The sequence below is a fragment of the Anarrhichthys ocellatus genome, unplaced genomic scaffold (genome assembly GCF_004355925.1).
Source record: "Anarrhichthys ocellatus isolate YVR2014 unplaced genomic scaffold, GSC_Weel_1.0 scaffold14, whole genome shotgun sequence".
Taxonomy (NCBI): Eukaryota; Metazoa; Chordata; class Actinopteri; order Perciformes; family Anarhichadidae; genus Anarrhichthys; species Anarrhichthys ocellatus.
In genome coordinates, this window is record NW_022280044.1 from 1,576,635 (window position 1) to 1,603,858 (window position 27,224).

Sequence of the window (27,224 nt, forward strand, 5' to 3'; positions counted from 1 at the left end):
TGACTACATACGTGTCTGCGTGTGTGTGTGTGTGTGTGTGTGTGTGTGTGTGTGTGTGTCTGCGGCATGCATGTCTTTATGTGCAAATCGATGTGCGAGTGTGTGGGAGGATGAGGCTGTGGGGGCACATTTGCATGTGTCTTTGTGTGTCTGTGAGTGACAGGGCGCGCATGTCTGTGTGAGCACATGTGCAGCAATGTTTAATTAAAGCATGTGTTCTTCTCCCTCTCCCGTACACCGGTCAGATGGAGCCTTAATTAAGGAACGCTGTTAATTAGACGAGAGAGAAAGTGAGAGAGAGAATGGGAGAGAAGAGAGGCAGGGAGACGGCACTGGGCACGAGAGGGAGTGGGTGAGGGGGGTTAAAGAAAGTACGTGTTGTGTGTGTGTGTGTTGTGTGTTCATCTCCATGTGTGTTTGTCCTAGTTGTGTCATTCCTCAGAGCAGCAGAATGTTGAGGTTGGTCTGCTCCATGTGTGCAGCCCTAAACTTTGCCACAGCAAAACTCTCATACTCCTCCTTCTCTTTCTTCCGCTCGCCAACTTTTTCTACCTCCTCCTCCTTTTTTTTATCTGTCTGCCTCTGCCCAGCTTACTATCCTTTCCTTTTCTCAATCGCATCTTTCCCCTCTCTGCTCTTCTTCTGTCTCTCGCCCTCTTTCATACTCTCACCCATTCTTGCACTTATTTGTGTATTTTACCCCCTCCCCTCCTTGTCCCCCTCTTTCTTTCTGCCTCACTCTCTGTCCCACTCCCTCCCTACTAATCAGGACCATATGTTGGCGAGGGAGGCAGAGAGATCTGAGGATGGACAAGATTGTTTTGTATGTGCAGAGTGTGGTACAGTGTCGGAGGCAGCCGTGCGTGTATATACTAGTGTGGCACGCATATACTTGTGTTTGTTTTTGAATGTGTGCAGTCATGTGTGAGTCTGATAGCAGATTCCGTACGACTTGTGTGTGTTCTGGCAGTCTGTACATCCATTTCCCCTCTGCTCCGGGTTTCCATAATCCCTCTATAGTTCCTGTCTTTCTGTCACCTTCATCTCTCCATCCTCTCAACACCTCTATTCATCACCTCTCTGCTTCCCCCTGCTGGCTGCGATTATTCACACGTTCTCGTTGCACCGTCCAAGTCTTGTGCTTTGGAATGTATTTCCATAGTTTTGGCGAAATGTGGCGTGCTGTGTGAGTCCTGCGTGCTTTTCACCACTACTCAACTGCTTATTGTAATTTGAGGATTTTTACAACATGTGCATCTACTCACACAAATATGGTGGGATTGAAAAAAAAAAAAAGCGGCACAACTCACTCAATCCCACAAAACAATACATGATTCTGTGAACATGGTCTTCATCATGGTCCGCAGTGTTTGTTATGGAGCACATTGAAACTCCAGCAGAACAGCTGAGGTGGCACTGTTTTACATGGGCACTTTCAATCTGCTGGAACCGAGGAAATGAAGTTGGAAAATAGAGATAGAAAATGTGTATTGCAAGTCATCCTCCAAAATAAAAGCGTCTGATGTGAGATGGTGCAGCCCTCACCAAAATACTGATTATAGTCTGGTCTGATGATGCATGCTGTGACATCATGTGCTAATCTCTTATTCTCTTTTTCTTTCTGCTCCACCCTCCTCCTCACTCCTCCCCCACTCACCATTTCTCCCGCTTTTTTCAACACACTATCCCTTCCTCTGTCTGTCTGTCTGTCTCTCTCACTCTAGCAACCATGGGCAAAAGACAGGAGCAGAGGGGTGAGAGAGTAGTATTTGAGCACTCCACTGCAGTATTGATGACCCAATGATCCCCTGCAGAACAGAGCCAGTCAGGCAGACACAGAGTGAGGCTCAACTCAGAATCAAAATCGGAATCCGCGCCACAACCATTCGGTAAAAGCAACCAATTGAGCCGGGTATGAATGGTAAATGTAATCTAATGTTGTAATGCTGCTGTGTGGGTGGCACAGTTAATAGAATAGAGTGCATTACGAATTAGCTGCATGGCCCATTGCCAAAAAATCTATCACACAGCCACAATTTAATCTGTGCTGCAAATGTTTGATTTAAATTTTTGAGTGTTTGATGACGAATATATTTAGCAGCAAGGAGTTTAGATGAAATGTCTTAAATGCAACAAGGAATTCTTAACACATTTGTCTACTTCCTATCCAGTTGATGATTTTTATAATATATTATAATACAATTTTTTTTTTTTTTTTACAATGCTGTTTTTATTTCTGTCCTCAGGTCATTGAATCATCTTTCCTGTTGTTAGAGGAAGAGACTTACAAAGAAGAAACACACATTTTCATACATCAGAAAACATCCGTCTTTCCTCACTGAATGAGTGGCTTGTCAGATCGCCTACATTCAGGCCAAACTGGGGCTCCAGTAGGCTGTGGTGGGACTCAAGCAGAGGAAAAAGCGTGTGTGGGGGAGCTGGAGGGGCTGGCAGGGCCTGAGCTCTGGACCAGGGAACTCGGGCTCCAGGAGGGGTCCCAGGATCCCTCTAAAAATGGACTGGCACCAGTGACCTCCGACCTCTTTCCCTCCTCTTCTTCAGCCGTGGCGAACGGCCTCCATCAACAAAGAAGGCTGGGGCACAGCACCTGCCCGCGCGAGACACATACATTTGCAGAGACAGTTAGGGACATGCAAACGCACATTGACCCGGATGTGCACGCACAGGCTGTTTCGAAAGCACACATGGATAATTGTGGACACATGGAAATCAACCCACCTAAGGGTTCTGTAGGACCTGAACACTCCAGGACTATCACACCAGAGGCCATACACACAACCTCACCTCAACCCCTGCCTTTGGAACTTGGCAATCATCCTGCCTCCACCAATCAACGGGCTGCCCCAGTCCTCACTGCAGAGACAGACAACCCTTCAACCTTTTGTCCAGTCCCTGTTGGTCCAAACCCAAACACAGGCTCTTCTCCTCTTCCTGTGGAGGCAGAGAAGAAGTATGCACTCCGCAGCTCTGGACGTCCCCGCTTTCCCTGTCACCTGCGCAAATCCTCCCGCCTCCGCCGAAACTTAGAGGATGGGGAGAAGAGAGCAGGACGGGAGAGGGGAGTAGAGGAGGAAGATGAAGTATTGGAGGAGAAGATCTGGAGGGTTAAAGAGGAGGAGGTTGCCGTTGGAGAGAAAAAAGCGCATTCCTCTGTGGAGGCTAATCTCCCCATGGCTCCCTGCCCGACAGAGATTGCTCTTGCTCTAACTGTACCCAAACCTGCACCTAAAACTATACCTAAACCTGGGCCCAGACTTGGGCATAAACCTGGACCTAAATCCAGGTCTAGGCCTGCACCAAAATCTGTCCATAAAGCAGCTCCTAAAAGTGTGAAACAGCGTCAGGCAGCACGGTCCATGGCTCATAGTGCTACCCCTCATCTCCCACTTGCAAACACATCCACCATCGCTGCACCTCTAACTGTGAAGCAGGAGCCTGTTGCAGAGGGGGTACCTCCTCCCAAAAACCGGAGACGTGGACGTTTTGTCGGTGTAAGTTAATTTATAGTTACATATCATTGTAGTTACTCTCTTGACATAACACACAGTTTCATTCCATGTATGGCATAGATGTTTATACAATTTACAATTGCGTATGTCTCATGCTGGTTTCTGCTTTACAGGTGAGGAAGATTGTTGTCAAGGTGGCTCGCATTCCTGTCAGCCTCAGCCGCAGACAGAAAAGCTACAAGATTTCCAATTTGGAGACAGTTACAGGGTCAGAAAAAGGCAATGATTGCAGACTGGAGGGCTCAGAGGTAGTCAGAGAGCCGACTGCACTTCTTCGAATGAAGAACAATGGAAAGAGTGTCATGGTGATGTTCCCTCCTGGAGAACTACCGGTTATTCTCAAACGCAGGCGGGGGCGGCCACCTAAACAGGCTGTGCCAGGAATACCGGGAGAGCTTCCGAATGCCGGGAATGCTGGCGGTAATGGAGACCAGCCCAAGAAGCCCCAGAGACGGCGGCGGGCTAAACTCCCTTCCCCCTATCCATCGTATGTTAATGATACTAATGATGTGAAAACAGAGTATGGGGATGTTCTGTCCAAATTGGCCTTTTTAAACCGCCAGCCCCCTGCCACTGGCCGCTGCTCTCCCCCACGCTGCTGGACACCCAGTGAGCCTGAAAGCTTTCATACCCCCTTGGAAAATCCTGGAATATCCACCCTGCTCCACCGGCTCACTGGGTATAGACGCCCCCGAGGTGGCAGAGGAGGGGGCACTGGAAGAGGTGGAGCAGGAGCTGGGGGGATTGGGGGCAGTGAGCGCAATAAGAGCACATTCAGTGACTTCTTTGAATGCATTGGCAAGAAGCAGAAGCCAGGCCCCTTGTCTGAACATGGATTACCTAAGAAAAGGGGAAAGGGTGCAGGTGGTAGGGGAGGGGGAATCGTAGGGACTGAGTCTGGGGGAGAGAAAGTAGTCAAGAAGAAACGTGTGAGAAAAAATGGTGCATGTAAAGGGAAGGGGATGTCCATAGGGCAGGACTGGCCCAATGGGGCAGGTGGCTGGGGGGAGGGGGGTATAGATAAGGAGAAAGGTTTGGGTGGGTATCAGCTCTGTGGATCTCCAAGGGGAGGCTTTTCGTCCTGTGAAGTTGGAAGGGTGGGTTCTTACAGCAGTCCACGAGGAAGCAGAGGAGTTGGGCCAGCTGGGGAGGACTCACAAAGCCTGTTTGCTGGATATTTCCGGTCACTCCTCGACTCAGATGATTCATCCGACCTGTTGGACATCTCCTCGCAGTCAGACCACCGAAAAGCTTCATCCACCCCTGGTTATGAGCCATCCAGTCCAGCTGCGGGTCACAGCTGGTCCCCTGCGTTCAAGTGGAGCTCCAAGGGTGCAAGTTCTGGGGTGGAGGGTTCATCCCAGACACATTGCTCCTCAGCCAGGCCTCCATACAGCTATAGCAGCCTGGCCCAAACATCCCCCACCACTTCTACCTATCCCAAATCCACTCCTCCATCTCTCTCACACTCTCCTAGCTCCCCCCATCCCGCCTCTTTTGGCCAATACTCATCTGGCTACTCCTCCTCTTCTGCAGTGCCACAGAGATCCTCAGATTGCAGCTTTGCATATGGATCTGGACACAGCAGTGGCAAGGCCACCACTGTTGGTCAAATGGGTTATTCTAGCTACCAGACAGCAGCCAGGCGAGGCTACAGTGGATATCCTGCAGTAGGTCATTCCTCCATGTTGCGGGGGGAGTCAACAGGACCCATATCACCAGGAGGAGGATACATGTCTGTGGCCAAAAGTAGCCCCTTCAGCTCCTCTTCAGAAGGTTACAAACAGTACAACACCAATCAGTGGAGCTACAGGTAAATCCCTTGTGCGTCCTCTCATTACAACATAAAAATGAATTCAAGAAATGTCCAAGTGGTCTTTTCACACATATTCTGACTTGGTATGTTTTTTAATGAATAAGGGATTAAATGTTAAGTTACGAACTAAAGTCCAACCACAGCAGGATCAAAGAGATGTGAATTACGTAATACAAATGTTTCACTCCAGCATATTATTTTCAATTTTAACCATGTCCACTATGTCCTAATTAACAGTCGATACCTGACACTAGTGGACTTGGGGCTAAAACGTGCACTGTGTTTATCCAGCTAGTAATCTACATTCAGAACATGCATTAACAGTTTCCTCCTCCGGTTCCTCTTGCTGATTGGTGGAACTGCAACAAAGAGCAGTGGAAATTCAAATATCTGCACACATAAGTGCACACATTTTCCTCAAGTGCTTTTGATAATTTCTGTTGCTATATTTATGTTTCTTTTTTCAGACAAGGTTACGGTGGCTGGTCAACAGACAGCTTCGGGCCTCAGTACCACGGCTACAGCGAGTATGGTTCCAGTGAGTCCAAAGACATCTTGGATATCTCAAACTACACCCCCCAGAAGGCCAAGCGTCAACCTTTTCCTGAAAGTCTATCAGAATCCTCCTCTGACTCCTCACATCTCGGCTCTGCAGCCACTGGTAGTGGACCTAGCTCCACATGTGGCACGTACAAACTGAATGAGGCTGCTTCTGTTAGTGGAGAGGGGGGTCAATCAAGTCTGTCCAGCCTGGAGAAGCTGATGATGGATTGGCATGAGAGTGCTTCTGGGCCCTCGTATAACTGGAGCCAGAACGTCCTCTTCCAGGGAACCAGCAAACCCGGTCGGGGTCGAAGGAAACGGACTGACCCACAAGTCGAAAAAGAAGGAGGTTCTGCTTTACACTCTGATTCCCCATCCAGTCCCTCCCCAACGCCTACTCCTGGACCTAAGCGGGGAGGGGTTGGAGGACGAGGCAGAGGGTCTAGAGGAGGCCGAGGGGGCTTGTCTCCATGTCAGAGAGAGCGGCCTTCAGGGGCCAAAGGCAGGGGCAAGGCTGCCTCTTCATCTGGAGCAGCGATTGCTGGAGGTCCAGAGGGGTCTGGGCTGTTCCAGGAGGGGCTGGACTACTACAGTGGAGACAGTAGTAGCCTCTCTCCCCTGGCCACTCCCAATCCTGCACCACCTTCCAGCTACCTCCAGGACCCCTGTGAGTACCCCTCCCCTTATTCTGCCCACCCCTCCACACCTTCCTCTGAGGAGCGATATCCAGCTTTATACCCTGGAGAATCCTCCTCTTCCCTCTCACCAAGTGTCTCATCTCCCCCATACCCTCCCAAGCCCACCCCTCCTCCACTCCAGTCTTACCACCCCGTCCCCTCCAGGACATTCTCCCCCTCCTGCTCTCCCTCACCACGGATAACACCCCTCTGCGCCACAGCGCTGAGTCCCTCGCATCGCCCCCCTCCAAAAGACCCACAGTTTTCACAGTATGACTCTCCCAGCTACTGCAGCTCCCCCTATTGGTACGGACAGACGTCGCACAGCGGCAGCCCCAGCCCTCACTCGCACAGCGCACACTCAAATTCAGCTGTGCACACACACAGCAACCCGCACACAAGTCCTCATGGAAATACACACGGAAATCCGCTCGCTAGCCCAAATGCGAATACACACACACACATGATATCGGCCCTCCATGACACACACCATCACAACGCACAGCCCCACACCAACACCCATCCCACCTCACTGCTCCAGAGTAACCCCCTCTCCCACTCAAACCCCCACACCAACAATCAGCCCCACCACAATACACACACCAACCCCAACACTCACCTAGCCACCCTCACACACCCCAGTACCAGCCTCCACTCCCACTCAACACCTGTGCTTTATGAGGAGTGCAGCCCTCCCTCGACCTTGCCCCCCCACAAGCGGGATCTGACCCCCCACGCTATGAGCACAGGCCACCGCCAGGGCCCCTTGCCTCACTCCCCATACCCCAAACCTCCCCTGGACTCCTCGCCCCATCAGGAGGACACTGGTGGCTACTCCTTGTCCCACCAGTCCTACCAGGGCATTGGACACCGCTACCCCTCCCAAGCGGCTCAGGGAGGCGGGGTGCTCTGCCAGCTCCTGGACACGGCCAATGATGACAGCTTCAGCGTCACCAGCCTGTAACAGCAGGTGAGTTTATTTAACTTTCGCACACACAATGAAGCCATCCTAGAACCAACTAACAAACCACGACTAGAGCTCTTATATAAATGTCCAGAGGAGTGTCGGATTACTGAGGAAGACCATACTTTTGTTTGAAAGCAGTTCATTGATTGTTCTTTAATTGGACATTCAAGATAAGTAGAGAAAATACTTTGAAGATGTATTAATCCTTTTACATACACACCAAATTATGAAGCTCATCATTACTAGATATTTAATTGGATGATGAAGCACTGAAATATTTCACAAAACAGTTTTCAAATTCAAGTGAAAGTAAACTCTTAAATTGCAGTACAATTATATAAACCAATAAAAGTAGAGTACAACAGCAACACCACCACAGTGCACCCCCCTAAGACTTGTAAAATAGTTTCAAGGTTCAATTCATTGTATGCTTTTCATTTTACAACTGTCGGAAATATAGTCTCATATTACTCTCTCTTTCTCTCTCTCTCTCTCTTCACCTCTTTCTCTCTTCCTCTGTTTTTCTTTTAGGTGCACTCAATCCAAGCTTTTACAGATTTGCAAACCTTTTTTTTTCTTTCCTTTGTTGTTAAGGAGACTTCTTTGTGTAGAGTTTGTGAAATGAAGGGTGAGAATTTAGCTGCCAGCTTTGGACAGTAAAGCTTTAATTCTCCAGCATTGACAATCAATATCAACCGCAATTTATACACCCAAGCATGCACACACACACACACACACACACACACACACACACACAGAAACAGACACACACAGACACGCATGTGCAGATTAATACACTACCTATACATGGACACATACAGTCATACATGTGAACACTCACTAACACTCTCTGCTGGAACGAGGGCATGGCCAAGAGGAGATGACAGATGAATACCAGACGCTGATGGACAGAGACAAACCTATTTCCTTGCCCCTTCAAGTCCTGCTGTGATACATAGAGGACTCCGTTTCCCAGAAGTCTGTATCTCGCCAAATCTTTCTGGTCCTGTTCTGTACATCTGCAATATGTACGATCACACAACTCTCTCTTTCTGTTTCTGTCATCTGTTCGCTCTTAACCTCCCCTCCTCTGCTAAACCAGCAACTATGTTCTGCACTCGACCTTCACCAACCCTGCATTTCTGTCTTGTGCCCCAAAACGTGAACCGCATCTGAGCCCAAATCAACTTTTTAAATACCATGAGCCTAGCAAATGTCCCGCTCTGTGCACTCCTTGTATTGTGTCCCATAAGAGAAAAGTTGACTGAACCAGTTTCTGCTCTTGAAATACCAGCATCTGTACATATGACTCCAGCTCCAAGCCAGAGGCCCCCGCTTCATTTTGAGGGTCCGTCATCAACACGCTCTCCTCAGCGTTCTGCCATGGTTTCTCTGCTCTGGGGGGAGAGCGGACTGCGCCATGGAGACCCAACATCCTGTGTTTTAATGTTTTAACTACAAGGGAAAGAGACATTGAAATCACACAATGGCCCCAAAGAGACTCTCGTTTTCTGTGTGCGAATGTGAGACAGAGGAGGGTGTGTTTGCGTGACTGCAGTAATGCATGTACTTGTGTGTATGTGTGCATTTATGTTGGTGTGAGCGCGTGTGTGTGCGTGCCTGTGGGGTCAAAAGGAGTGAAATTCCCCAGACACCAAAGTCTTGGCGGGGTCCCATTCTTTCTTTCACTCTCTCCCTTCTTTTTTCTGTGGTCTTGTGTTGTTTGGTGGTTTTTGTGATGAAAAAAATTGTATATCTGTCTGTTACATATCATGTACGTATCTGAGGTGCAAAATATTTAAATACACATTCTGTTCTTGCCATTGGTAATCTTGTCTATACCATACTGCTTCTTTAAGAGAATATGGGAGGTGTGAGGGTGTGTGTGTGTGTGTGTGTGTGTGTGTTTTAGAGCCTCCATGAGTATTGGGTTTTGCCCAGGCTGTCTGGGACTGTGAGCAAGAGAGTTCAGTCAAGGACACAATTCGACAGGGAGTGAAAGGGAGGGGAGGAGAGGAATGGATGGTGGGGAGGGGAGGATGTGTTGGAGGGGAAATAAAAGAAACCAGACTGAGGAAATCAGAAAATAGTGTCGGAGAGGTCCTAAAGCCACTGAAACTAAATGTACAAATATGTACTGTTTCAAAATACTTCCAAATAAGGACATGGCGTAGCAGCGTAAAAAGGCTGGTGGTAGCAGGGAGCTGACGGGAAGGGATCCCGCGCTCATTTCATGTCCTCACGGGGAAACTTGCTATAATAGAGCAAATATTATACATCTGCAGCGTGTGTGTATGCATGTGCGTGCCAAACAGATAGAGGGAGTGAGAGAGAATGAAAGCAGATGGGAGTTTACTGGCTGCATATTGTGTACAGTTTGTCAACAGGCTGACTAAATAGACTCAGACATGGCCGGAGGAAATGTGTTTGCTCTGACATTCCACTGTATGGTGGAAGGGAACACACACTGTGAACAACGCTACATGACAGACAGAGAGCAAGAAGGTGCCGAGCAACAGCTCTCTTTCAGACTTTTCTTTTGTGGGCGACTGTACATAATAGCAGCATTTCAAACTAAATTACAGCCGACTAGAATCCATACTCTCAGCGAGTTATAAGCTGCCACACACTGTAATGTTATTCCTCAATCAGCGGTAAAAGTATTCAGATCTTTTGATGGCATAATTATAAGCAGAAACCGCAATGTAAGGCATACTCCATCACAAGTAAAAGTCCTGCATTGAAAGTAAAGTTTAACAATATTATCAGCAAAATGTAGCTGCTTAAAGTAGGCCTAAAAATGTTACTATAGGAGAAGGCTCCTTTGATCCAATTGTTCAGTTGGTATAGCCTATACATGTATCTTATTTTGTAAGATAATATATAGGTTTAGTAATCATGCAAAACGTGAGCTGTGCAATATTTTCCTCTGATATGGAGTGGAGTAGTCGTAAAGATGACCTCAAAACTGTATAGTAGTCTACTTGAGTAAAGGTACATGTTACAGGTCACAAGCAGTGACTACTCAGTTTTTGCTTCATCAATAATATTACTAATTCAAATATGAGTGATAACAATAAAACAAAGGCTAAATGTGATGTCACCGCTGATACTGGTGAGAGCTGCTTGTGTGTCGCTTAGCTACAACTTTCACCAGCTCAACTTGAATCTACATGAGGAGTTTTAATTTAGCATGTTGCTTAGCAAAAACCTAACGCCTTTCATTTCTTGAGAGAAGTTTTCTCAGTGTATGACCGAGGAGGTTTTTGTTTTTTTTAAACAACATTTGGGTTCATTTTAAACTGTATGAGGTCGTTATGAGCCAAATAAAGCGGCATTCACTGTGTCAATAAGGCCATATTTGACCAAGGAATGTGCTTCGTCATCACAACTTTCCCCTGGAGGTAAGAAAGAGAAGAAGACGGAGGAGAAGGAGGAGGGGTGTTCTCAGCAGGGACTTTCCTCTCTTGCCCTACTGAGAAAAAAAAGTAGAATCACAGGGCACCGCGCCGGAGATGTTCCCGGGTGTCCCCACGGAGGAGGAGGTATGCGGAGCTGTGCGCGGCGGTGCGGCCGCGGAAGTCTCCCCCTCTCTGGAATATTACTTCTTTTAATCCCCCCGTTTCTCCTAGCGCTCCAGCTCCTCGTCGTCGGACCACGGTTACCGCGAGACACAAGGACGGGGGTGGAGGAAGAGGTGGCCTTTTCCGTTATCAGCATCGAACAGGACAGGAACTCACGCCAACGGGGATCCCCGTCCCGGCGTCCGGGTTTGGAGGAGGAGGAGCAGGAGGAGGAGGAGGAGCAGGTAGAGGTGGAAGATGGGGAGAGGAGGGAGCTGGCACGAGCGTATGAGGATGAGAACGAGATGCACTCGCGCCAGGTATAACACGAGAGATAAATGTTTCTGTATTACATTAGCCTATTGCAACAGAACAGTCTATGTATTGATATGAATAGACTTTTTTGCGGAAATGACAATTTTCGTCTTCACCTACATATTGAATATTAGGTGAAACTATTTACTCACACCAAGCTTAATATGATGCTATATTGGGTTAAACCTCAGGTAAAATAAGTCAGTAGAAGACAGATAATGTCATTCAGGAAACGACATGCTCAGTTTAGGAATACAGATTAACAGATTTTAAAAAAAGACTGCTGCTGTGGTTTCCTCATCCAGGTGATCCATTATGCTGTGTCAGTTTGTGCATAGCTCTATGGAACAGGTGAGGGCAGAGGGTGAGCACAGCACAGACTTCAGATCAGAGAGAGGTGACAGCTGTTCTCTCTTTTTCCCTTCAGTTGGATAGAGCTCCAACCTTCATCTCTGTGTGTGTGTGTGTGTGTGTGTGTGTGTGTGGGTGCATCTGTCCTCTCTTTACCTCAAACTCTTTACCCTCACTCCTCACCCCCTCTCTCTTTCATTCTCCTTTTCTCTCACTGTCTCTTTCTGCCCAAGGCTAAACTCTCTGACTCATTCTAGTGAATCATCAACCCCCCCTCAACTCCCCGCTGAGGTTGCCATGGTGACCACAGGGTTCAGTGTGAGTTGGGTGGGGGGCTTTGTGTGTGTGTGTGTGTGTGTGTGTGTGTGTGTGTTTGTATGTTACAGTGCCTCAGGCAAATATGTTACCTGCAGGACTGAGGTCAGAGGCTGTGACCTGCCTCCTCAGCATTCATACCTGGGGCAGGGGGGTTGCAGCAGACAGACACACTCACACACATTACTGTCATTCCTCTTCACATATTGATATATAATATATTGATATGTATTGTGTGCATCTTCCCAGATGGGACCCAGAACCCTGGAGGTGCAACCGTGGGCGGCAGACGAGCCGTCCTTCACAGCAGAACTCGATCGTATCATCACATATATTACCAGGCCACAGGTAGGCTTCACATAACATCACCTAAAGCACAGCTGTCAATGTGTGAAATGCCTGAAGGCACTTTAAAGGCCACTAATATCATAAACTCTATACACAATTTGGACAATTCTGATTTGTATTTACTGTATATGGTATATTTTAACTGTGTGAAACTGTTGCATTTTGTTCAAATGGTAAAGAGCCCTGACCACCAGGTTTGAAACCACTTGTAAAATATATCGGGCCCTCCCAGAATGTCTTAGGAATACACTCTGGCCAACTAGGGATCTACCGATACTGCAGCCAAGAGTTAGATCCTGCCAAACCTTAAAAATAATCAATAAAAACTTCACTTTTTCAACTACTTCACTTCTTCAACTGCAGACTTCCAGTGTGGGGGTTAACATAGCAGTAATATGATCAGTCAGGCGCTGTCGGTATCTTGGCAGCAGAATTCTGCAAAATCTGAAGCCGGTGAGGACTTTCAGTTCCAGACTAGAAACTCCAACACAAGAGTTAAACCTTATGTAACACCAGGTGCTGGGGAACTGGGAAGAAAACCTATTAAACCAAGTATATTGTGCATGTTTATTATTCAATACCTGCAAGAAGTTGCGATGGCTCTCAAAGTTACTCAAGTTAAGGATTATCATCAACTGAAACTCACATTTAAGAGTCATTTTTGTGTTCCTTAATACTTGGAGACACCCCTCACTGTCTGAAATGTTCCCACAAATTTTACCAGGCGAGCTTTCGCACAACTTCTCTTTCTTTCTCAGGGTTGGTTGTATGCTAATTCTGCATGACTGACTGTTCTCAGACCTCTAGTCAGCCCCTCTCATGTGACCCTCTCCTCTCCTGTCCATCTCCAGCTGAACTGCTCCAGGGTTTTGTCTCCAGGTCAGACTCGGGCTTCACTGCCCCCTGCCGATTCACCCTGCTGGCTGCTGTGTGCTGAGGACTGGCTCCTTCCAGCTGCAGATAGGCCGTGTGTTGCATACTCTTTTAGGTGCGCCCATACGTCTGTACATTATGTCCATGTGTCTGTGCGTGTGCATGTGATTCATTCATATCGCTGGCAGAATTGGAGTAAACAGTGTAATGCATATATAATCATGCATGCAATAATCTTCAAACCACCGTTGTTCTCCCTCGCCTCTCTGTTATCTGTCCTTTTTCTTGTTTTTCTTCTTGTCTCTCTAGCATGGACGGGTTGGATGCAGATTTTCTGAAGACTGTGTCAGGGCTGGGATGTGAAGTCCACAGTTTTGATCCCAGCAGCTCCAGTGCATCTGGTGGTCACCTTGGCAACAGTTTGGCCAGCAACCATGGTGATGGAGGCGTGGTCCGCCGGCACAAGATGTGGCTGGAGTGGAGAGCGCCGAGGAAGAGGAGGAAGAAGACCAGAGGCGGCCTGGGTAGTGTTTCTCAAACACTGGCAGACATCATGGCGTCTCTGGGACACCACACAGTAAGACACACACACACACACACACACACACGCACACGCACAGACATTTGGAGAAACATACCTTTGAGTCTTTTCACCCCAACATACCCAGAAAGCTCTCTTACTTGTATGTTCCCATGGCAACAGGGCTCTGCGCCATCCCTGGCTGCCATGGCAACAATTTAAGTAAGTGAATCACACACTGGCCCAGTTACATCCTGCAGCCACAAGAGGGACCCGCACACTCACAGTTTGAGTAAGTGTGGGTTCGACTCTATAAGAAGCGGTAGAAGATTTACATTCATGACATTTTAAAGTATTTGAGTTAACTGATTAAGTCTTTACACAACATGAAACAATCATTACATGTTGTTATTATTAGAAATGCAGACAGTAACAGGACATTTTTACAATTTTACATTTTTCCAACAAGCTTTTCTCTTGCAATGACAACAACAGATGCCTGATACATTTTTATAATGATGGCCATCTCAATTTGCTTCTATTTTAAGAGCAAAACGTTTTTTCTGATATGGAAATTTAAAAAGTAATTTGTAAAACAAATTACTGTCTATTGTGAATACATAGTTGTGCAGTGCTACAGAAGAATACTGAGTGTCTTGTCTCTTCTCTATATCCTCTTTAGGTTCATTTCCTGTATGCTGACCTGCTCAGTGCTGAGTGGCGAGTTTTCCAGAACTGGATTGAGTCGGGAACTCTGCAGAGTGTTCATCATCTGGTTGCCCAGGTTCACCTCCAATGGGCCGGGTTTGAGGTGGGCGGAACCAATGAGGAAGTGCTCCACTATTGGTTCAGTGTCCTACAGGGTCTCCAAGCTTCTGGGCTGAAGCTGGTCCACAGCTCTGCAGGAGAGGGTCACAGTGTCCTAAAACAGACAGTAGCAAAGGGTCACAGCTCCTACATACTCAGTTGGGCCAACACAGGGTGATGACACATGAGTGAACACAGGTGTACACACATGACCAGACATTGTGGATGGCCTTAAACAATAAGAAGAACTTCAAACTCAAAATATTTCAGGGAAACACAGTTCTTAAGATGACATCTCCCTCTTGTGGAGATGAAAGGATCTGCCTTTGTATGACTCCACCCTCAGAGGAAATGCCGTTGTGACTGTCGAGAAACTGGCTAATTTGACCAAATATGGAGCAGAAGGTGGGCTTTCTGATTTAACTGAGCAACAGGGCGACAATATTATAATTTGGTCCTCAAATTATTTTTTTGTAATTTGGAGCATAAAAAACAGCAAATAAATGTAAATCGCAGGAATTGTTGGATTGTGTCTTAATTTGTCGTAAATATCAAACAGCTGTCTGGTGGGTACCAACGCATTTTCAGTTTTTCTTTTCTTTTTTCAGTTGAGTGATTTTATCAATGTAATATATTATATCATACAGTGTGATCCTTTTTGCATTGGTTTGACCCAGCTGTACTTTAAATTATCAGATTATTGAATGTATTTGTGCACATCCTTGTGGACCTTAAATGCTTTTATGTGCAATAATTCTTTACATTGAAGAGAAGCTTTAATTATAGTGAGACTATTAGTGCCTAGTGTGAAATATACAGAAAAGAAAACAGTGAAACCATGTTAGAAACGTGCATTAATACAACATTACAATACCAAATAAAGCCAGAAGCCCTTGACTGCCATTTTGTCTTTCTTTGGGGAATCCCGGTCAACCCTGGTAACAAAAGGTTGTAATTTCATAAGAAGATGTGTTCAATTTGTCAGTTTTGGGTTATATATAACACATATACATTACAATGACATTTATGTTATCTGGCAGAAACAATGTTCTACACTTTTGTTGGATTAAAGTTGAATGAAAGAAGGTTGATAAACTAAGCATCTTATTTCCTTTCTAGATTGGCCGTGCACCCACTAGCAAACACAGCAAAACCATCCTTTGATATAGTGTATATGAAGTACACTTACAACTCGTGACTTGATGTTGATGTTTTTATTTTGTTTATCTGCCTTATAGGAGAAGAAAACAAAGATGAAGGGGCTGTATATGAATATAAATTGTGATTTATGTGATACCTAACCTGATCTTAAATATATATATATATATATATATATATATATATATATATTTAAGGGAAGTAATTGAATTATAGAGTTTCTGTTTTCTTTTTAACATATTTGCATCTAATCGATAAATCATAATAAAAGAAGTGGGCTGTACTCTTTATTCCAACACAAATAAGTCTAATATAGACAGTGCACAGCAAAATGGCTATACTTGTTATCTTATTGCAGCATTTAAAAATGTTTGTTTCATTTCTACCATTTACCACACGTTCCTATACTTATAAGTACTTATAATAAATTGTTTAATCTTTACTGGAGACTGGTTTTTCCTCTCCCCACATAAACCCTGTATACTTCCAGTTTGCATGGGCTGAGTTGAGGTGAAGGATGCACTTAACTCTAATCAAGCAAGGCTCACAGGACAGTTATTTATCTCCATAAGTGCTTTTCTCAACAGTGAGCTCTTATGCATACAGCCCAATGCCAGTCATTCCTCGGACGCGTTCCAACTCGGTGGAGCGTACCTAGGAATGTGCGTCTGCCTCCACCCTCCCTTACGCAAATTACGGACAGATGTTTGCCACTAGTCAGGGTGGAGTTGCGCTATTTACGTTGAAATTTCCACATCCTGTTTTCAGCAAAACCAGGTGACAGGCGCGGTAGCCAATCAGCTGTGAGGAACTCAGTCGGTCGACCAATCAGAAGTTCACAATCCCGGGACTTCAGGGATCTGTCTAGCTCGTCTGTGTACTGTACCGCCGAACATTTCTTGTGGAAATCTTGACAGACGATAACAACCAGACTGTATACGTTAGATAGATTCTGCGTTTCCCATTTTTGACGGTAAGTAAATATGTTTAGCCGGTGTTGTTTCCATAAAGTAAAGGGTGTAAATACACTTTTGTTTATGTGTTTCTTCGAGACAAGAGGCGCCGACAAGTTACTTCCTGCTCTGACAAGGCCGAGATCCCATGTCACATTTTAGCCCATTTTAGCTCGTGCGTAAAAGTGTAGCGCTCCCGACTGATTTGCTTAGAGTTTATCCAAGACTGTTAACTTATTAGTGAAACATACATCATTCAGTGTGTCTATTTTACAGAGAACGGTTGACTGTACGTTACTGCCGAAGATATTACCAACCACACGTTGTGTCAACTGGATACAGCTGTAACAACTTCCACTTTTTCAAACATAAAAGTGTTACATTATGTTTGAAAAATACCCACCTCAATGTGCGTGCCAACTCAAAGAAAAGTGCAGACATGAATCCACCTCGTATTGACATCTGTGCCATGACGTCACCATTCTTTGAAGAATAACTTTATATGGAGCATTCATGAGTGCGTCTCATGATTTTTTTGTGGTACTGTTTCCATTGTCAAAATGAACGTTCACGCACAGAATTTGGTAGTTTGCACATTGTTTTTTAAGTTAGTAAATAAATAAATGTTCTGGTCTCACATGAACTGGGTGGATTCAAGGCTTTAGTTTTGCTTCTGCTTTTGCTCCGTCTGGGTTTATTTATACAGTCTTGGTCACTAGAGCATGTGACTCATTTAGTGATGAAATTAACAATTATTTTAGTATCAGGTAATCTTGATTGTGTTGTGATTAATTGCTTTGTCAATTTTATCTTATTTTAATAAACCCATGGTGATGCCTTTTTAAATTTACATTGTTTTCAACTACCGACGGGCACTTATTATTTAAAATGATCAATCTATTATCAAAATTGTCGTTGATTAAATAAACTAATTGAAATCTCAATTATTTCAAATCTAGACTTACAAGTATCACAGCTGTATGTAATCGATAGTAATACCTTTTAGGGCTGTCTTTTGTTTCGTATGTCTTTGACTCACCTCCTCTTCCTCATCAGGGTTGGGCCCCTCTACCTACAACGTCCCACCATGCCTCTGGTTACGAGGAATATAGAGCCGCGGCATGTGTGTCGCCAGACCATCCCTTCCAACATCCGCAGTGAACTGGAATGTGTCACCAACATCAGCCTGGCCAACATCATCCGCCAGCTCGGCAGCCTCAGTGAGTGTCTGCTGTTTGTGTTTAGGCGTCATCGGTCATTAAATATGATGTGAATGTTTAATAACACGTGGCAAATGTGCATGAGCTGTGTGTACTTATAAAAGGTTATTGCACATGCGTGAGACAAATACTGTAATCGAGGAATAATGTGTGTGCGTAGGCAAATATGCAGAGGACGTGTTCGGGGAGCTGTTTGTCCAGGCTGCAGCATTTGCGCTGAGAGTTAACACACTGGGAGATAGAGTGGATAGTCTGCAGGTTAAAGTCACCCAGCTGGACCCCAAAGAAGAGGAGGGTAAGTACTCCCACATGTTACTGTTACTACTGATGTTAGTGTTCATCAATGTTAGTAGTTCATCATTTTGAATACGGCTAAATATAACATATAATGTAACATGTTTACACTGACTCACACAGCTTCCATATTAGAATATCTCCCTTTCATCTGTCTGTTTTTCTCTCAGTCTCTCTGCAGGCCATCACTACCCGTAAGGCCTTCCGCAGCAGTCTGACCCAGGACCAGCAGTTGTTCACCAGGCCGTCTCTGCCAATGCCTGTACAGGACACCTACAAAACCTGTAATCCGCCCCCACCACTCAACAACCTCAGCCAATACCGGTAAGGCTCACAGATGCACCTCCATGGCTATGTATCATAAAAATGTAAAATGTGCCGGTATGTCTATCCTGTTTCTCGGGAGGCATGTAGTCCTCTTTTACAGGATCCTTGAGATTCATCATGCGGATGCAGGACTCTTTATTATTGTGTATTAGTGTGTCAACATGTGAAAGAGACATTTATTTTGACCAACTTTGGTGTTCAGGCAGTTCTTGATTTGTTTGGACGACAACTTTTGTAACCAACAAGCAAACAATTCACAGTTAGACTTAATTACATTGATGTTAAAATGAAATGTCTCTGCTTCTAAGTATACTAAATCAAGCAGCACTGAAGACACCTATGTGGGGAAAACAACCAAATGTCACACAATCCAGCTGACACGTGTCCTTGAGATCTTGAATATTAACTTAATATTAATGTCATCGGAAGTATAATTAATTAGGAACACGCACAGAAGGGGGCTGCGGGTGGAATCTATATCGTCAGTAACTGCAACAGTGTCCTCAATGATGAGCAGAGTGAGTGTGTAAGCTTGTACCATTATGTTACAAAGACTCTCTGTGTGACTGGTTTGAATGTGTAGTTTCTTGTGTTGGCCTTTAAAAGGGGAAGTGTGATTATGGCTTGTTAGTACACTGTTAGTACACATAAGGCAGTTAAAGATCTGTCAGCAGACACTGTATGTTCTGCATGTGTGTTTACACAGGATAACACAAAGTGTAGCTGAGACCCGAATGTCACGATAATGTTCTTAAAACGGTTGTTTACAGGGATGATGGGAAGGAGGCCCTGAAGTTTTACACTGATCCCTCCTACTTCTTTGAACTGTGGAAGGAGAAGATGCTGCAGGACACCAAGGACATCATGAAGGAGAGACGCAAGCACAGAGTGAGACGCACAAACATTCTCATATCTAACTTGTTGTGCATCGCCTTTTTAAGTATTTATTATCTTGTTTTTGTCCTGCTTGTTTCTATCTTATCGTCTTGCTCTCCTGCGGCTGCTCATTGAAAGTTGCTAAAATGTGATTTTCGTTTGTATGCCTTCAATGACAATAAAAGTGTCTTGTCGTATGTTCATACACACAAAACAAGTAACATGACAGCGATTTGGTTGAAACAAGTGGACGTCATAGGTCACATCGATTAAAGGCATTCGTATCCAACCCTCTGTGACTCTTTTTCACTCTTTCCTTTCTGAGTAGAAGGAGAAGAAAGACCATCTTAACCAACGGACACTCAACCCGCGAAAGATCAAGACCAGGAAGGATGAATGGGAACGCCGAAAGATGGGGGAGGAGTTTATGGTGCCAAAGAACGATTTGATGTAAGTTGAGAGAGTCTGTGACGTGGGGGGGAAGTCTATGCTGCCCAGCAATAAGTAAAGAGTGATGAATACAGTCATTCTCTGTAGTTGACACAGTTAAAGTACAGAAGGGCCACATGCATGGTACATTCCACTGTCTCCTGTCTTATCAACCAATCTGTACACAGTGATACGGTTGGTATGTCCTGTCTGCAAATGTTCTCAGGGGGTTGGGGTGTGACGTTCACTGTCAATGGCAAATGGCAGTAAACAAAGGCATGAGTCACAGCAGACCAGAGTGTTTTTCTGCTGTAGGTCATTTATTCGTCGGTACATTTTTATCAAATTAATGGGAAATAAGAGAATATAGAATAAAAAAACACAATGAAGAGCACATAAACAACAGTCTGTTTTAAAAGTGATTTACCATTTGATTTGTTTTATAACTCAATTACAAGCCAGGCCTCACGAGGAAAACAATCTCAAAGACTATAGTTTGTGCTATTTAAATAGCTGTGTTTCAGCGTCACTATTTGTGTGCTGTGTACTTCTGAACAAAGAGTACATGACCCACAACTGCTGTTGAGGTCTGTAGATGCTATAATCACCACGGTCCTTTGCATGTCAAGGATTCAGAAAAATCAAGATGACAAAAAACAAGTAATGTCTTAAATTTGTTTTCAGGAATTCTTCTGAGGGCCTAAATGGCAGTATTGGATCTGGAGACGGCTTTGAGATGAGTTCCAGCTCCTACGCTTATGAACCCTGCTCCCCTCTCTCTCCGCCTGGCACTGATGACTTCCTGCCTCCTCCACCTCCAGACATGGCGTAAGTAGCATCTTGCCCACACACGCTGCCGATCCCTGCCAACATGTGCTGAATGTACAGCTACACGTGTACTGTACAATTGTACTGCAGTCCTAAACACATCCTCTTAAGTATAGGGTTCAACATTAGCAAAATAGATCATAAACCTGCTGTTCACTTTCAGCCTCTTTAATGAGTAGGCTGAGATTGCAGCTGCAAAGAAATTGAAGGTTGATTGGAGGCAAATGAAGGGTCCATTTAGTCATTTAACTTCAATCTTTAACTCACTTGCAGGTATAATGACGGAGGATACGGAGTTCCAACCCCGAAGAGTCCAAACCACCCACCTCCTGCTCCTCCCATGACCTCTCCCAATGCCAACTCTCGCCCCAACCTCGCCCCTCCCCCTGCACCTCCTCCCCCTCCTCCACCCTCTGGCTTTGGGGTTCCCCCACCTCCCCCCGGCTTCGACTCCACACCTTCCCCTCCTCCGTTCTCCTCCTCTCCATCTGGCTATCCCTCCCCACCTGCTCCCCCTCCTCCACCTGCTATGTCCAATGTTCCTCCTCCTCCACCACCACCTATGCCTGCAGGTGGCGGTGGTCCACCCCCTCCTCCTCCACCACCTCCCCCTGGCCCACCTCCCTCATCTTTTGGCAACTCTGCTCCCCCTCCTCCCTCCGGTGGTGGGGCGCAACCTAGCTCTGCTCCTAAACCTCCGCCAGAGCCTGTTGATGATCCTCGTACTGACCTGCTGCAGGCCATCCGACAAGGTGAGACACTACAGGAAACGGATCAACATAGAAGGGAAGATCTTGATCTTGGTTTACTCACTTCAGTGGTCTGGCCTCTCGACTTTTTACAAACTACAGTTGATTGCCTGCTGCATGTTGTTCATCGTGTTCATAATCACAAAAAGCTTCGCATGGCTTGATTTGCTCAACAAATGCAGTTAACATGAGCTAAATTCCACTATCGTTAGCCAAGTCTTTAGCTAGCTTTGTTTTAGCCACCATCATATATTGATGTAAAACCACGTCTCGCAATCAGTTTCCCCGTTGTATACATTTTGAAGCGCCAGACCACAAAATATGACAAAGTGAGTCGTATGGAAAATAGTGATATAGGGCTCTAAATTTGATGAATGAATGAATAAATTAAATTAATACTTTGCTGCGTGTTCGGACGTGCAAACAAAACAGGAACCCACTTGTAAAAACTTTACTACATGGTGTTACTAGTGGCTAAAAACTCTACAGGGCACCTTAAGTACACTTTGCTCATAATAATTATGTAATGTAGAACCTTTGCTTGTGACAAAGTATTTTTACCTGCTGGTACTACTTTTACCTAAATATAAGGGAACTGATTACATCTTCCACCACTGCTTTGGTCTAAAATATACCCGTTGTCATAAATTACGGCTTTTATTGCGAGCTAATTTGTCCTCAAAGGAATATAATTGCTGTTGTGAGGCGCACACTCCCTGACTGTCCTCACTTACACCCTTTTAGGTTTCAACCTGCGTAAAACGGAGGCCCAGCGGGAGCAGGAGAAGAGGGATCACTTTGGCAACGATGTGGCTGCCATCCTGTCCCGTCGTATCGCTGTAGAGTGCAGCGACAGCGAGGATGACTCCTCGGAGTTTGACGATGAAGAGTGGTCCGAGTAATAGCCGTTCCCTTTTCACCTTCACGACCACCTCTGTATCTTTCCTCAGCCTTCAACAACATCTTCGTATTTCCATTCAAATCACATTCTTAAGCAGCAGTGCAGCAGGGTTCCCTGTTCTGTGTGTGTCAGAGTTTGAGTGCGTTATGCACACATTGTATGTGCAAGTTCACATTCCTTGAACCATTTGTTTTCTTATTTATCCAACATTATTCCGAGCAGTGCAACGGTCCAGAGATGGAGTGTGAGTGCGCCTGGTTGTGTCCCCATTTGCTTCTATTGAGCGACACGGCGCTGTTATTGATGTGAATGTTATATGACGCACGTCTCTCTGCTGAGTCTGTGCGTAAACGGATCAACTCTGTCTTTATCTCGGCGTATATTAGAGTCAGGCGCCTTCTGCTGTCGGCTAAACGTCTGATTTTATCTGCTTAAGGATATTACGGCAAAGGATAATCGAGAGGGAGCACAGTATCTGCATCTGCTCGGTAGAAAGACACAAACTATCGTCAAAACATTCTCACTCGTAGATTATATGATAAAGTACATGTAAAGTTTATGTAACATATCGAATCATATCTAAAGATAATTATGCAATCCTTTCATATCCCTTTTTAAAGCACCATTTTTTTTAATCACTTTTTTCAATTCTTTCTTTCTGTGGTTGTCACGGGAACACTCATCACTTGTGGATGAAACACGGTTGTAGTTTATAAATAAATTCATGAATTAATTATTCAGCGTGACGGAGAAAGTGTTGGCTCATGGCAGACACCTGGGGTGTTTGATGAGATACTGAACATATGCAGACATTCTCTTTGTGTTTATTACGCGTTTCCTTCCTGCAGAATTTTCTTTTGAAATTTTTCTGGGGATTAACTCGGCTCTTGTGCTTTAATCACTGCTCTGTGTAGACTCGGGCAGCACTTGGCCTGCTGTCTGATAAGTGCCTTTTTTATACTGCATTTCAGTGTCAGTGCAGGTTTATTTTGGTTATCCACACTGGCCACTGATCCGCTTCTTCCAAAAATATTATCAGCTGCCGACGATGTGTGAAATGTGGAGCCGACTGATGTTTAGTGAGGACCACATATTTCTCAAGTGCCTTTTTATTTGACATCCACCTGTGTTAACGCACAATCGCACAGCATGCTTTGCCAAAGCTTCTCCTGCCTTACATTTGCATATGATTATTGTTATTTCAATAAAGATGGAGTGAATTACACTGATTGTTTAGATTTCTTTCCAGTGCGAATGAATAGTGTGTATGCTGTGATGTGTTGAATAACAAAGTTCCCAAGAATGTTGAGCCTTGGCATTAGACTGCTCATGCTTTATCCGTGACTCATCTTCTTCCTATCAGTGGTGGACACCTTCTCACAGTGCCGACTGTGTAGGGAGCGAGAAAATGAATCAATTGGATTAAAGTTCAGAAATTGAGTAGGAGAAGAGAGAAAACCTCTTACATAATCGCTTTATCCTCACACCAAGCCTGCTTTGTAGGTTTTAGAAGGGCGCAGTGGATGCAGAGTGATGGTAATAATGTTGAATGTTGCTTTAGCCACCAAATAATTTAGGATACAGGAATAGAGCGCAGCAGTCTGTGCCTAATCGTGTTCAAGAGTGAGAGACGGAGACAAACGTACTGAAAGCCTCAGCAGCAGTAAAGAGAAGAGTGCTGACGTCGCCCGGTAGAGAAAAAAAGCATATTTATTATTCATCGATATAAAATATTCATTCATTTCAAAAAGGCTGTGCAACCCAAACATATGGTCAGTACCTTCAAACTGCCTTCAACAGCATGTGCAAAATAGAATCTCAGAAGATCTAGAACATTGTGTTTTCGACATTCAAGTAAATAAAATTGGGCTTTGGATCACATTTCATTACATTGCGATAGGCTTACATGTAAAACCAAACCCTTCCTCCCCTTTTTAAAGTGCCAATGGTGATTGAATCCACTTTCTATGAGTGAGGTTCTACAGAGCGTCCCTGTGATTGTTTCAGTCTGGGGATCCAGTGGAGCTACAATTGACTGAGGATGAGGCACAAAGTACACACGAGACAGTATGTTTAGTCCCAAAATCGCTACCAGCCAGGACAGTGCAGAACAATCTGATTTGCAGAGGGACTTCATCTCCCGGAGAAGTGCTTCTTGCATGTGTGTGACTTCATGTTCTGGTTCTGGATGATAGTCAATGCAGCTATGTGTGTATCTTGGCACACAAACAGTGATATGTCTAGCATAGATTGTGTGGCGGTTTGAGTCTGGCGAGGTTTGGCAGTCTACACATCGACGGGGTAGTGTATGTGTGTGTTTTGTGTGCATTTGTGCGGGCAGCAGGCCTGGAGCAGCACCTTACGAATGTCTTTGTTTCTTAGACTGTAGAGTATCGGGTTCAGCAGCGAGCTGCCCGCCGCCGGCACCAAGGTGGCATAGGTGTACAGAGGAGGGCTGGATGCATCTCCTAGCAGCCCCCAGAGGGAGAAAGGCATCCAGCAGCCCACAAACACACTGAGGATCACGATCAACCGCGAGAAGCCCCTTCCACTGCTGTGTTTGCTTGCATATGAGTGTTTGGCAGGAAGGAAGTGCCTCTGGGTAGCGATGGCGTGGGCATGCCGCCTTGCCACTCGACAGATCCCAGCGTACAATTGCAGGGTTACCATTACAACCACCAGGAAGCCACCACACAGCAACGATAGGTATGTCCGGGTCAGAGGTTGCGCTACAGAACAGGAGTTTGGCTCTCCCAGACAGTGCCATCCCATTGCAGGTCCCGCCCCAATGACACATGCGCCCAACCAGACCAGCAGCAGGAGGACGGCGGCTCTGTGACGGGATTGGCTTGAGCCATAGGTGAGGGCGTGGCTTAAGGACAGGTATCGGTCCAAAGCAACACCCATCAGGCTACAGAGCGAGGCAGTCAGTGATGTCACCAGCAGTCCTGAGGTCAGCAATTCTGACCAATCACTGGGCTCAACGCAGAACAGGAAGAGGAAGTGCAAGATCAAAGCAACACCTGCCAGGAGATCGGCCAATCCGAGGCTAGCAAGCAGCAGGAAAACAGGTGCACGAAGAGACGGGGTGGCCAAGATGGTGGTGACAACTACTGCATTTTCAGTGGCAATGAGAGTTCCTGATACACACAGGGCCACGCCCCACACTGTGAGGGGCGGGACTTCATACGTAGATGAGCTGCCCAGTTGGTCTAAAGGAGAGAAGGGTTCTGCCCCTGAGGACTCATCCCAGCCTAGGTCAGAGACGTTCAGGGTCATGGCTTTTCAGCAGTCACACAAACAACCTAAGAGAGAGAGAAAAAAGGAGAGAGATGTTGGCATTAGCTTTAATGGGTCATTGGCTTCTCCATCGGTCCATTAAACAGCCTTTCTTTGATCAGAAGCTGTGGTTTCATTCTGTGGAGCTGCTGGAGGCCAGATGTGGTATCCAGTAGAGCAGAAGAGTAAAGCAGTTGAGCTAACAATCACTATCAGTGCATTAAGTGGTAGACCATTTACGATTGTCAAGCCCTTCTTGCTCCTAGTTATTTTGTCTTTTATTGTTTTTTATTATTATTATACAGAGGGATTAAAACAAATATATATATTTATTCAGTTAGATAAACAAGCATACAGTAATCATTGATTAAACTAATATGCTACATATATGGTTCTATTTCCAGTTGAACTAATTCATAGCCTAAACCCATCTTGTGCCTGGATGAGCTTTAAAGATGATAATAATAATAAACTAGCCTTTACACTGCAATACAAAATATGTATTTACAGAACACAAACAAATACAAAATACAGATTATGAGCACCATTCTAGGCTGGCATTTTTTGTAAGGACCCATTTTGAAATTGCACTTAATTGTTTTTCAGCCTGTAAATATGCTCACATTTTTATTTTTTTTAATGATCTCAAATGATTTTTTGTATATTAGGCTAAACCTGCTCTGAAGTGTCACTGACGTCACCATTTTGCGGGTAGTCACGCAAGTAGTCAATCAATATGAAGGCTCAGTTCAACTTAATAGATAGAGTTACCAAAACACGAATGCATAATTACGCTGTCATTGATTGCTTTTTTTTGTTTTTGTTAGCACGTCAATCGGAATCCGTGCAGGTACTTGCGTCCAACCATTGTTTATTCTCCTGCACACGTTTCAGGAGCATCAAACATCTTAAATATCTTTTATGATGTGGCTGGTTAAAACTGCATATGTTAATGAGAGAGCTCGTGCTATTGATCGGGCTATTTAAAGAATTGGCCCGTTACAAGGTTAAGATGCCTGTGCTCTTTATGGTCTGCTTGTTCTTTAGCACATGTCAAACTGTACCGCACGTCACTGAAAGGAAACTCCACACCATGTAAAACATTGTGGATATTTTAAGTTTATTTATTTTTGGCTTATGGAGAGGGTTTAAATGCATCAAGGATCTTTCATCCTCAAGGAGAGGAGGTGTATCCCACTCCCCCGTGCGGAAGACCCTGTTGTATAATACAATTGCAGGTTCATTGCGACACGGAGGATGTCCCTGACACAAGCACACACATCGCACACACACGTGCTATAAATACATATAATAGATTATTAATCTTACCTTACTAACGCGATTCCGCGATTCCCTTGCAAGAGTTAAACAGATTTGCTCTCTCCTCTTACAAGATCCAAGCCAAATGATGGAGATGTGGTGATGCTGTCCGCAGTGATGCTCGGTTCCAGTCTAAATAAGGATGAGAGTCCCTGTGTGTGACACCGCCCCGTGCTCCTGTCTTCATCAAAGTTGCGCCAAAGTCTCACTTGGCGTCTCGTGCATCTCCTTTTCTTCAATCTCTCCGAAGCGCTCATGGAAGGCA

At 45.2% G+C, this 27,224-nt stretch overlaps 4 protein-coding genes across 5 annotated transcripts; 3 read left to right on the top strand and 1 right to left on the bottom strand.

Annotated features, from left to right (window-relative positions):
• Positions 1-9,356, top strand: ahdc1 (AT hook, DNA binding motif, containing 1). Of its 2 annotated transcripts, none has more exons than XM_031854153.1 (5): positions 1-1,912; positions 2,247-3,512; positions 3,644-5,343; positions 5,814-7,536; positions 8,065-9,356. In XM_031854153.1, the coding sequence occupies exons 2-4, from the start codon at positions 2,343-2,345 to the stop codon at positions 7,528-7,530; spliced, it is 4,587 nt and encodes a 1,528-aa protein (XP_031710013.1). In that variant the 5' UTR covers positions 1-1,912; positions 2,247-2,342; the 3' UTR covers positions 7,531-7,536; positions 8,065-9,356. The 2 variants fall into 2 exon arrangements, with proteins under 2 accessions (XP_031710013.1, XP_031710012.1); XM_031854152.1 differs by having other exon boundaries at positions 1-1,889.
• Positions 9,357-10,863: 1,507 nt separating this feature from the next.
• On the top strand, positions 10,864-15,884 carry LOC116387227 (methyltransferase-like protein 24). Its single transcript, XM_031854154.1, has 5 exons — positions 10,864-11,416; positions 12,327-12,425; positions 13,277-13,413; positions 13,608-13,875; positions 14,501-15,884. Exons 1-5 carry the CDS (start codon positions 11,081-11,083, stop codon positions 14,801-14,803), a joined length of 1,143 nt encoding a protein of 380 aa, XP_031710014.1. The 5' UTR covers positions 10,864-11,080; the 3' UTR covers positions 14,804-15,884.
• Positions 15,885-16,639: 755 nt separating this feature from the next.
• wasf2 (WASP family member 2) lies at positions 16,640-23,589 on the top strand. The gene is made up of 9 exons (XM_031854283.1): positions 16,640-16,756; positions 17,793-17,956; positions 18,117-18,251; positions 18,421-18,574; positions 19,348-19,465; positions 19,782-19,903; positions 20,567-20,710; positions 20,984-21,462; positions 22,204-23,589. The coding sequence occupies exons 2-9, from the start codon at positions 17,824-17,826 to the stop codon at positions 22,359-22,361; spliced, it is 1,443 nt and encodes a 480-aa protein (XP_031710143.1). The 5' UTR covers positions 16,640-16,756; positions 17,793-17,823; the 3' UTR covers positions 22,362-23,589.
• A 980-nt stretch (positions 23,590-24,569) lies between these two features.
• Positions 24,570-27,209, bottom strand: gpr3 (G protein-coupled receptor 3). The gene is made up of 2 exons (XM_031854284.1): positions 26,969-27,209; positions 24,570-25,665 (listed from the first exon to the last, which is right to left on the bottom strand). Exon 2 carries the CDS (start codon positions 25,637-25,639, stop codon positions 24,647-24,649), a length of 993 nt encoding a protein of 330 aa, XP_031710144.1. The 5' UTR covers positions 25,640-25,665; positions 26,969-27,209; the 3' UTR covers positions 24,570-24,646.
• Between the last annotated feature and the right edge of the window lie 15 nt (positions 27,210-27,224).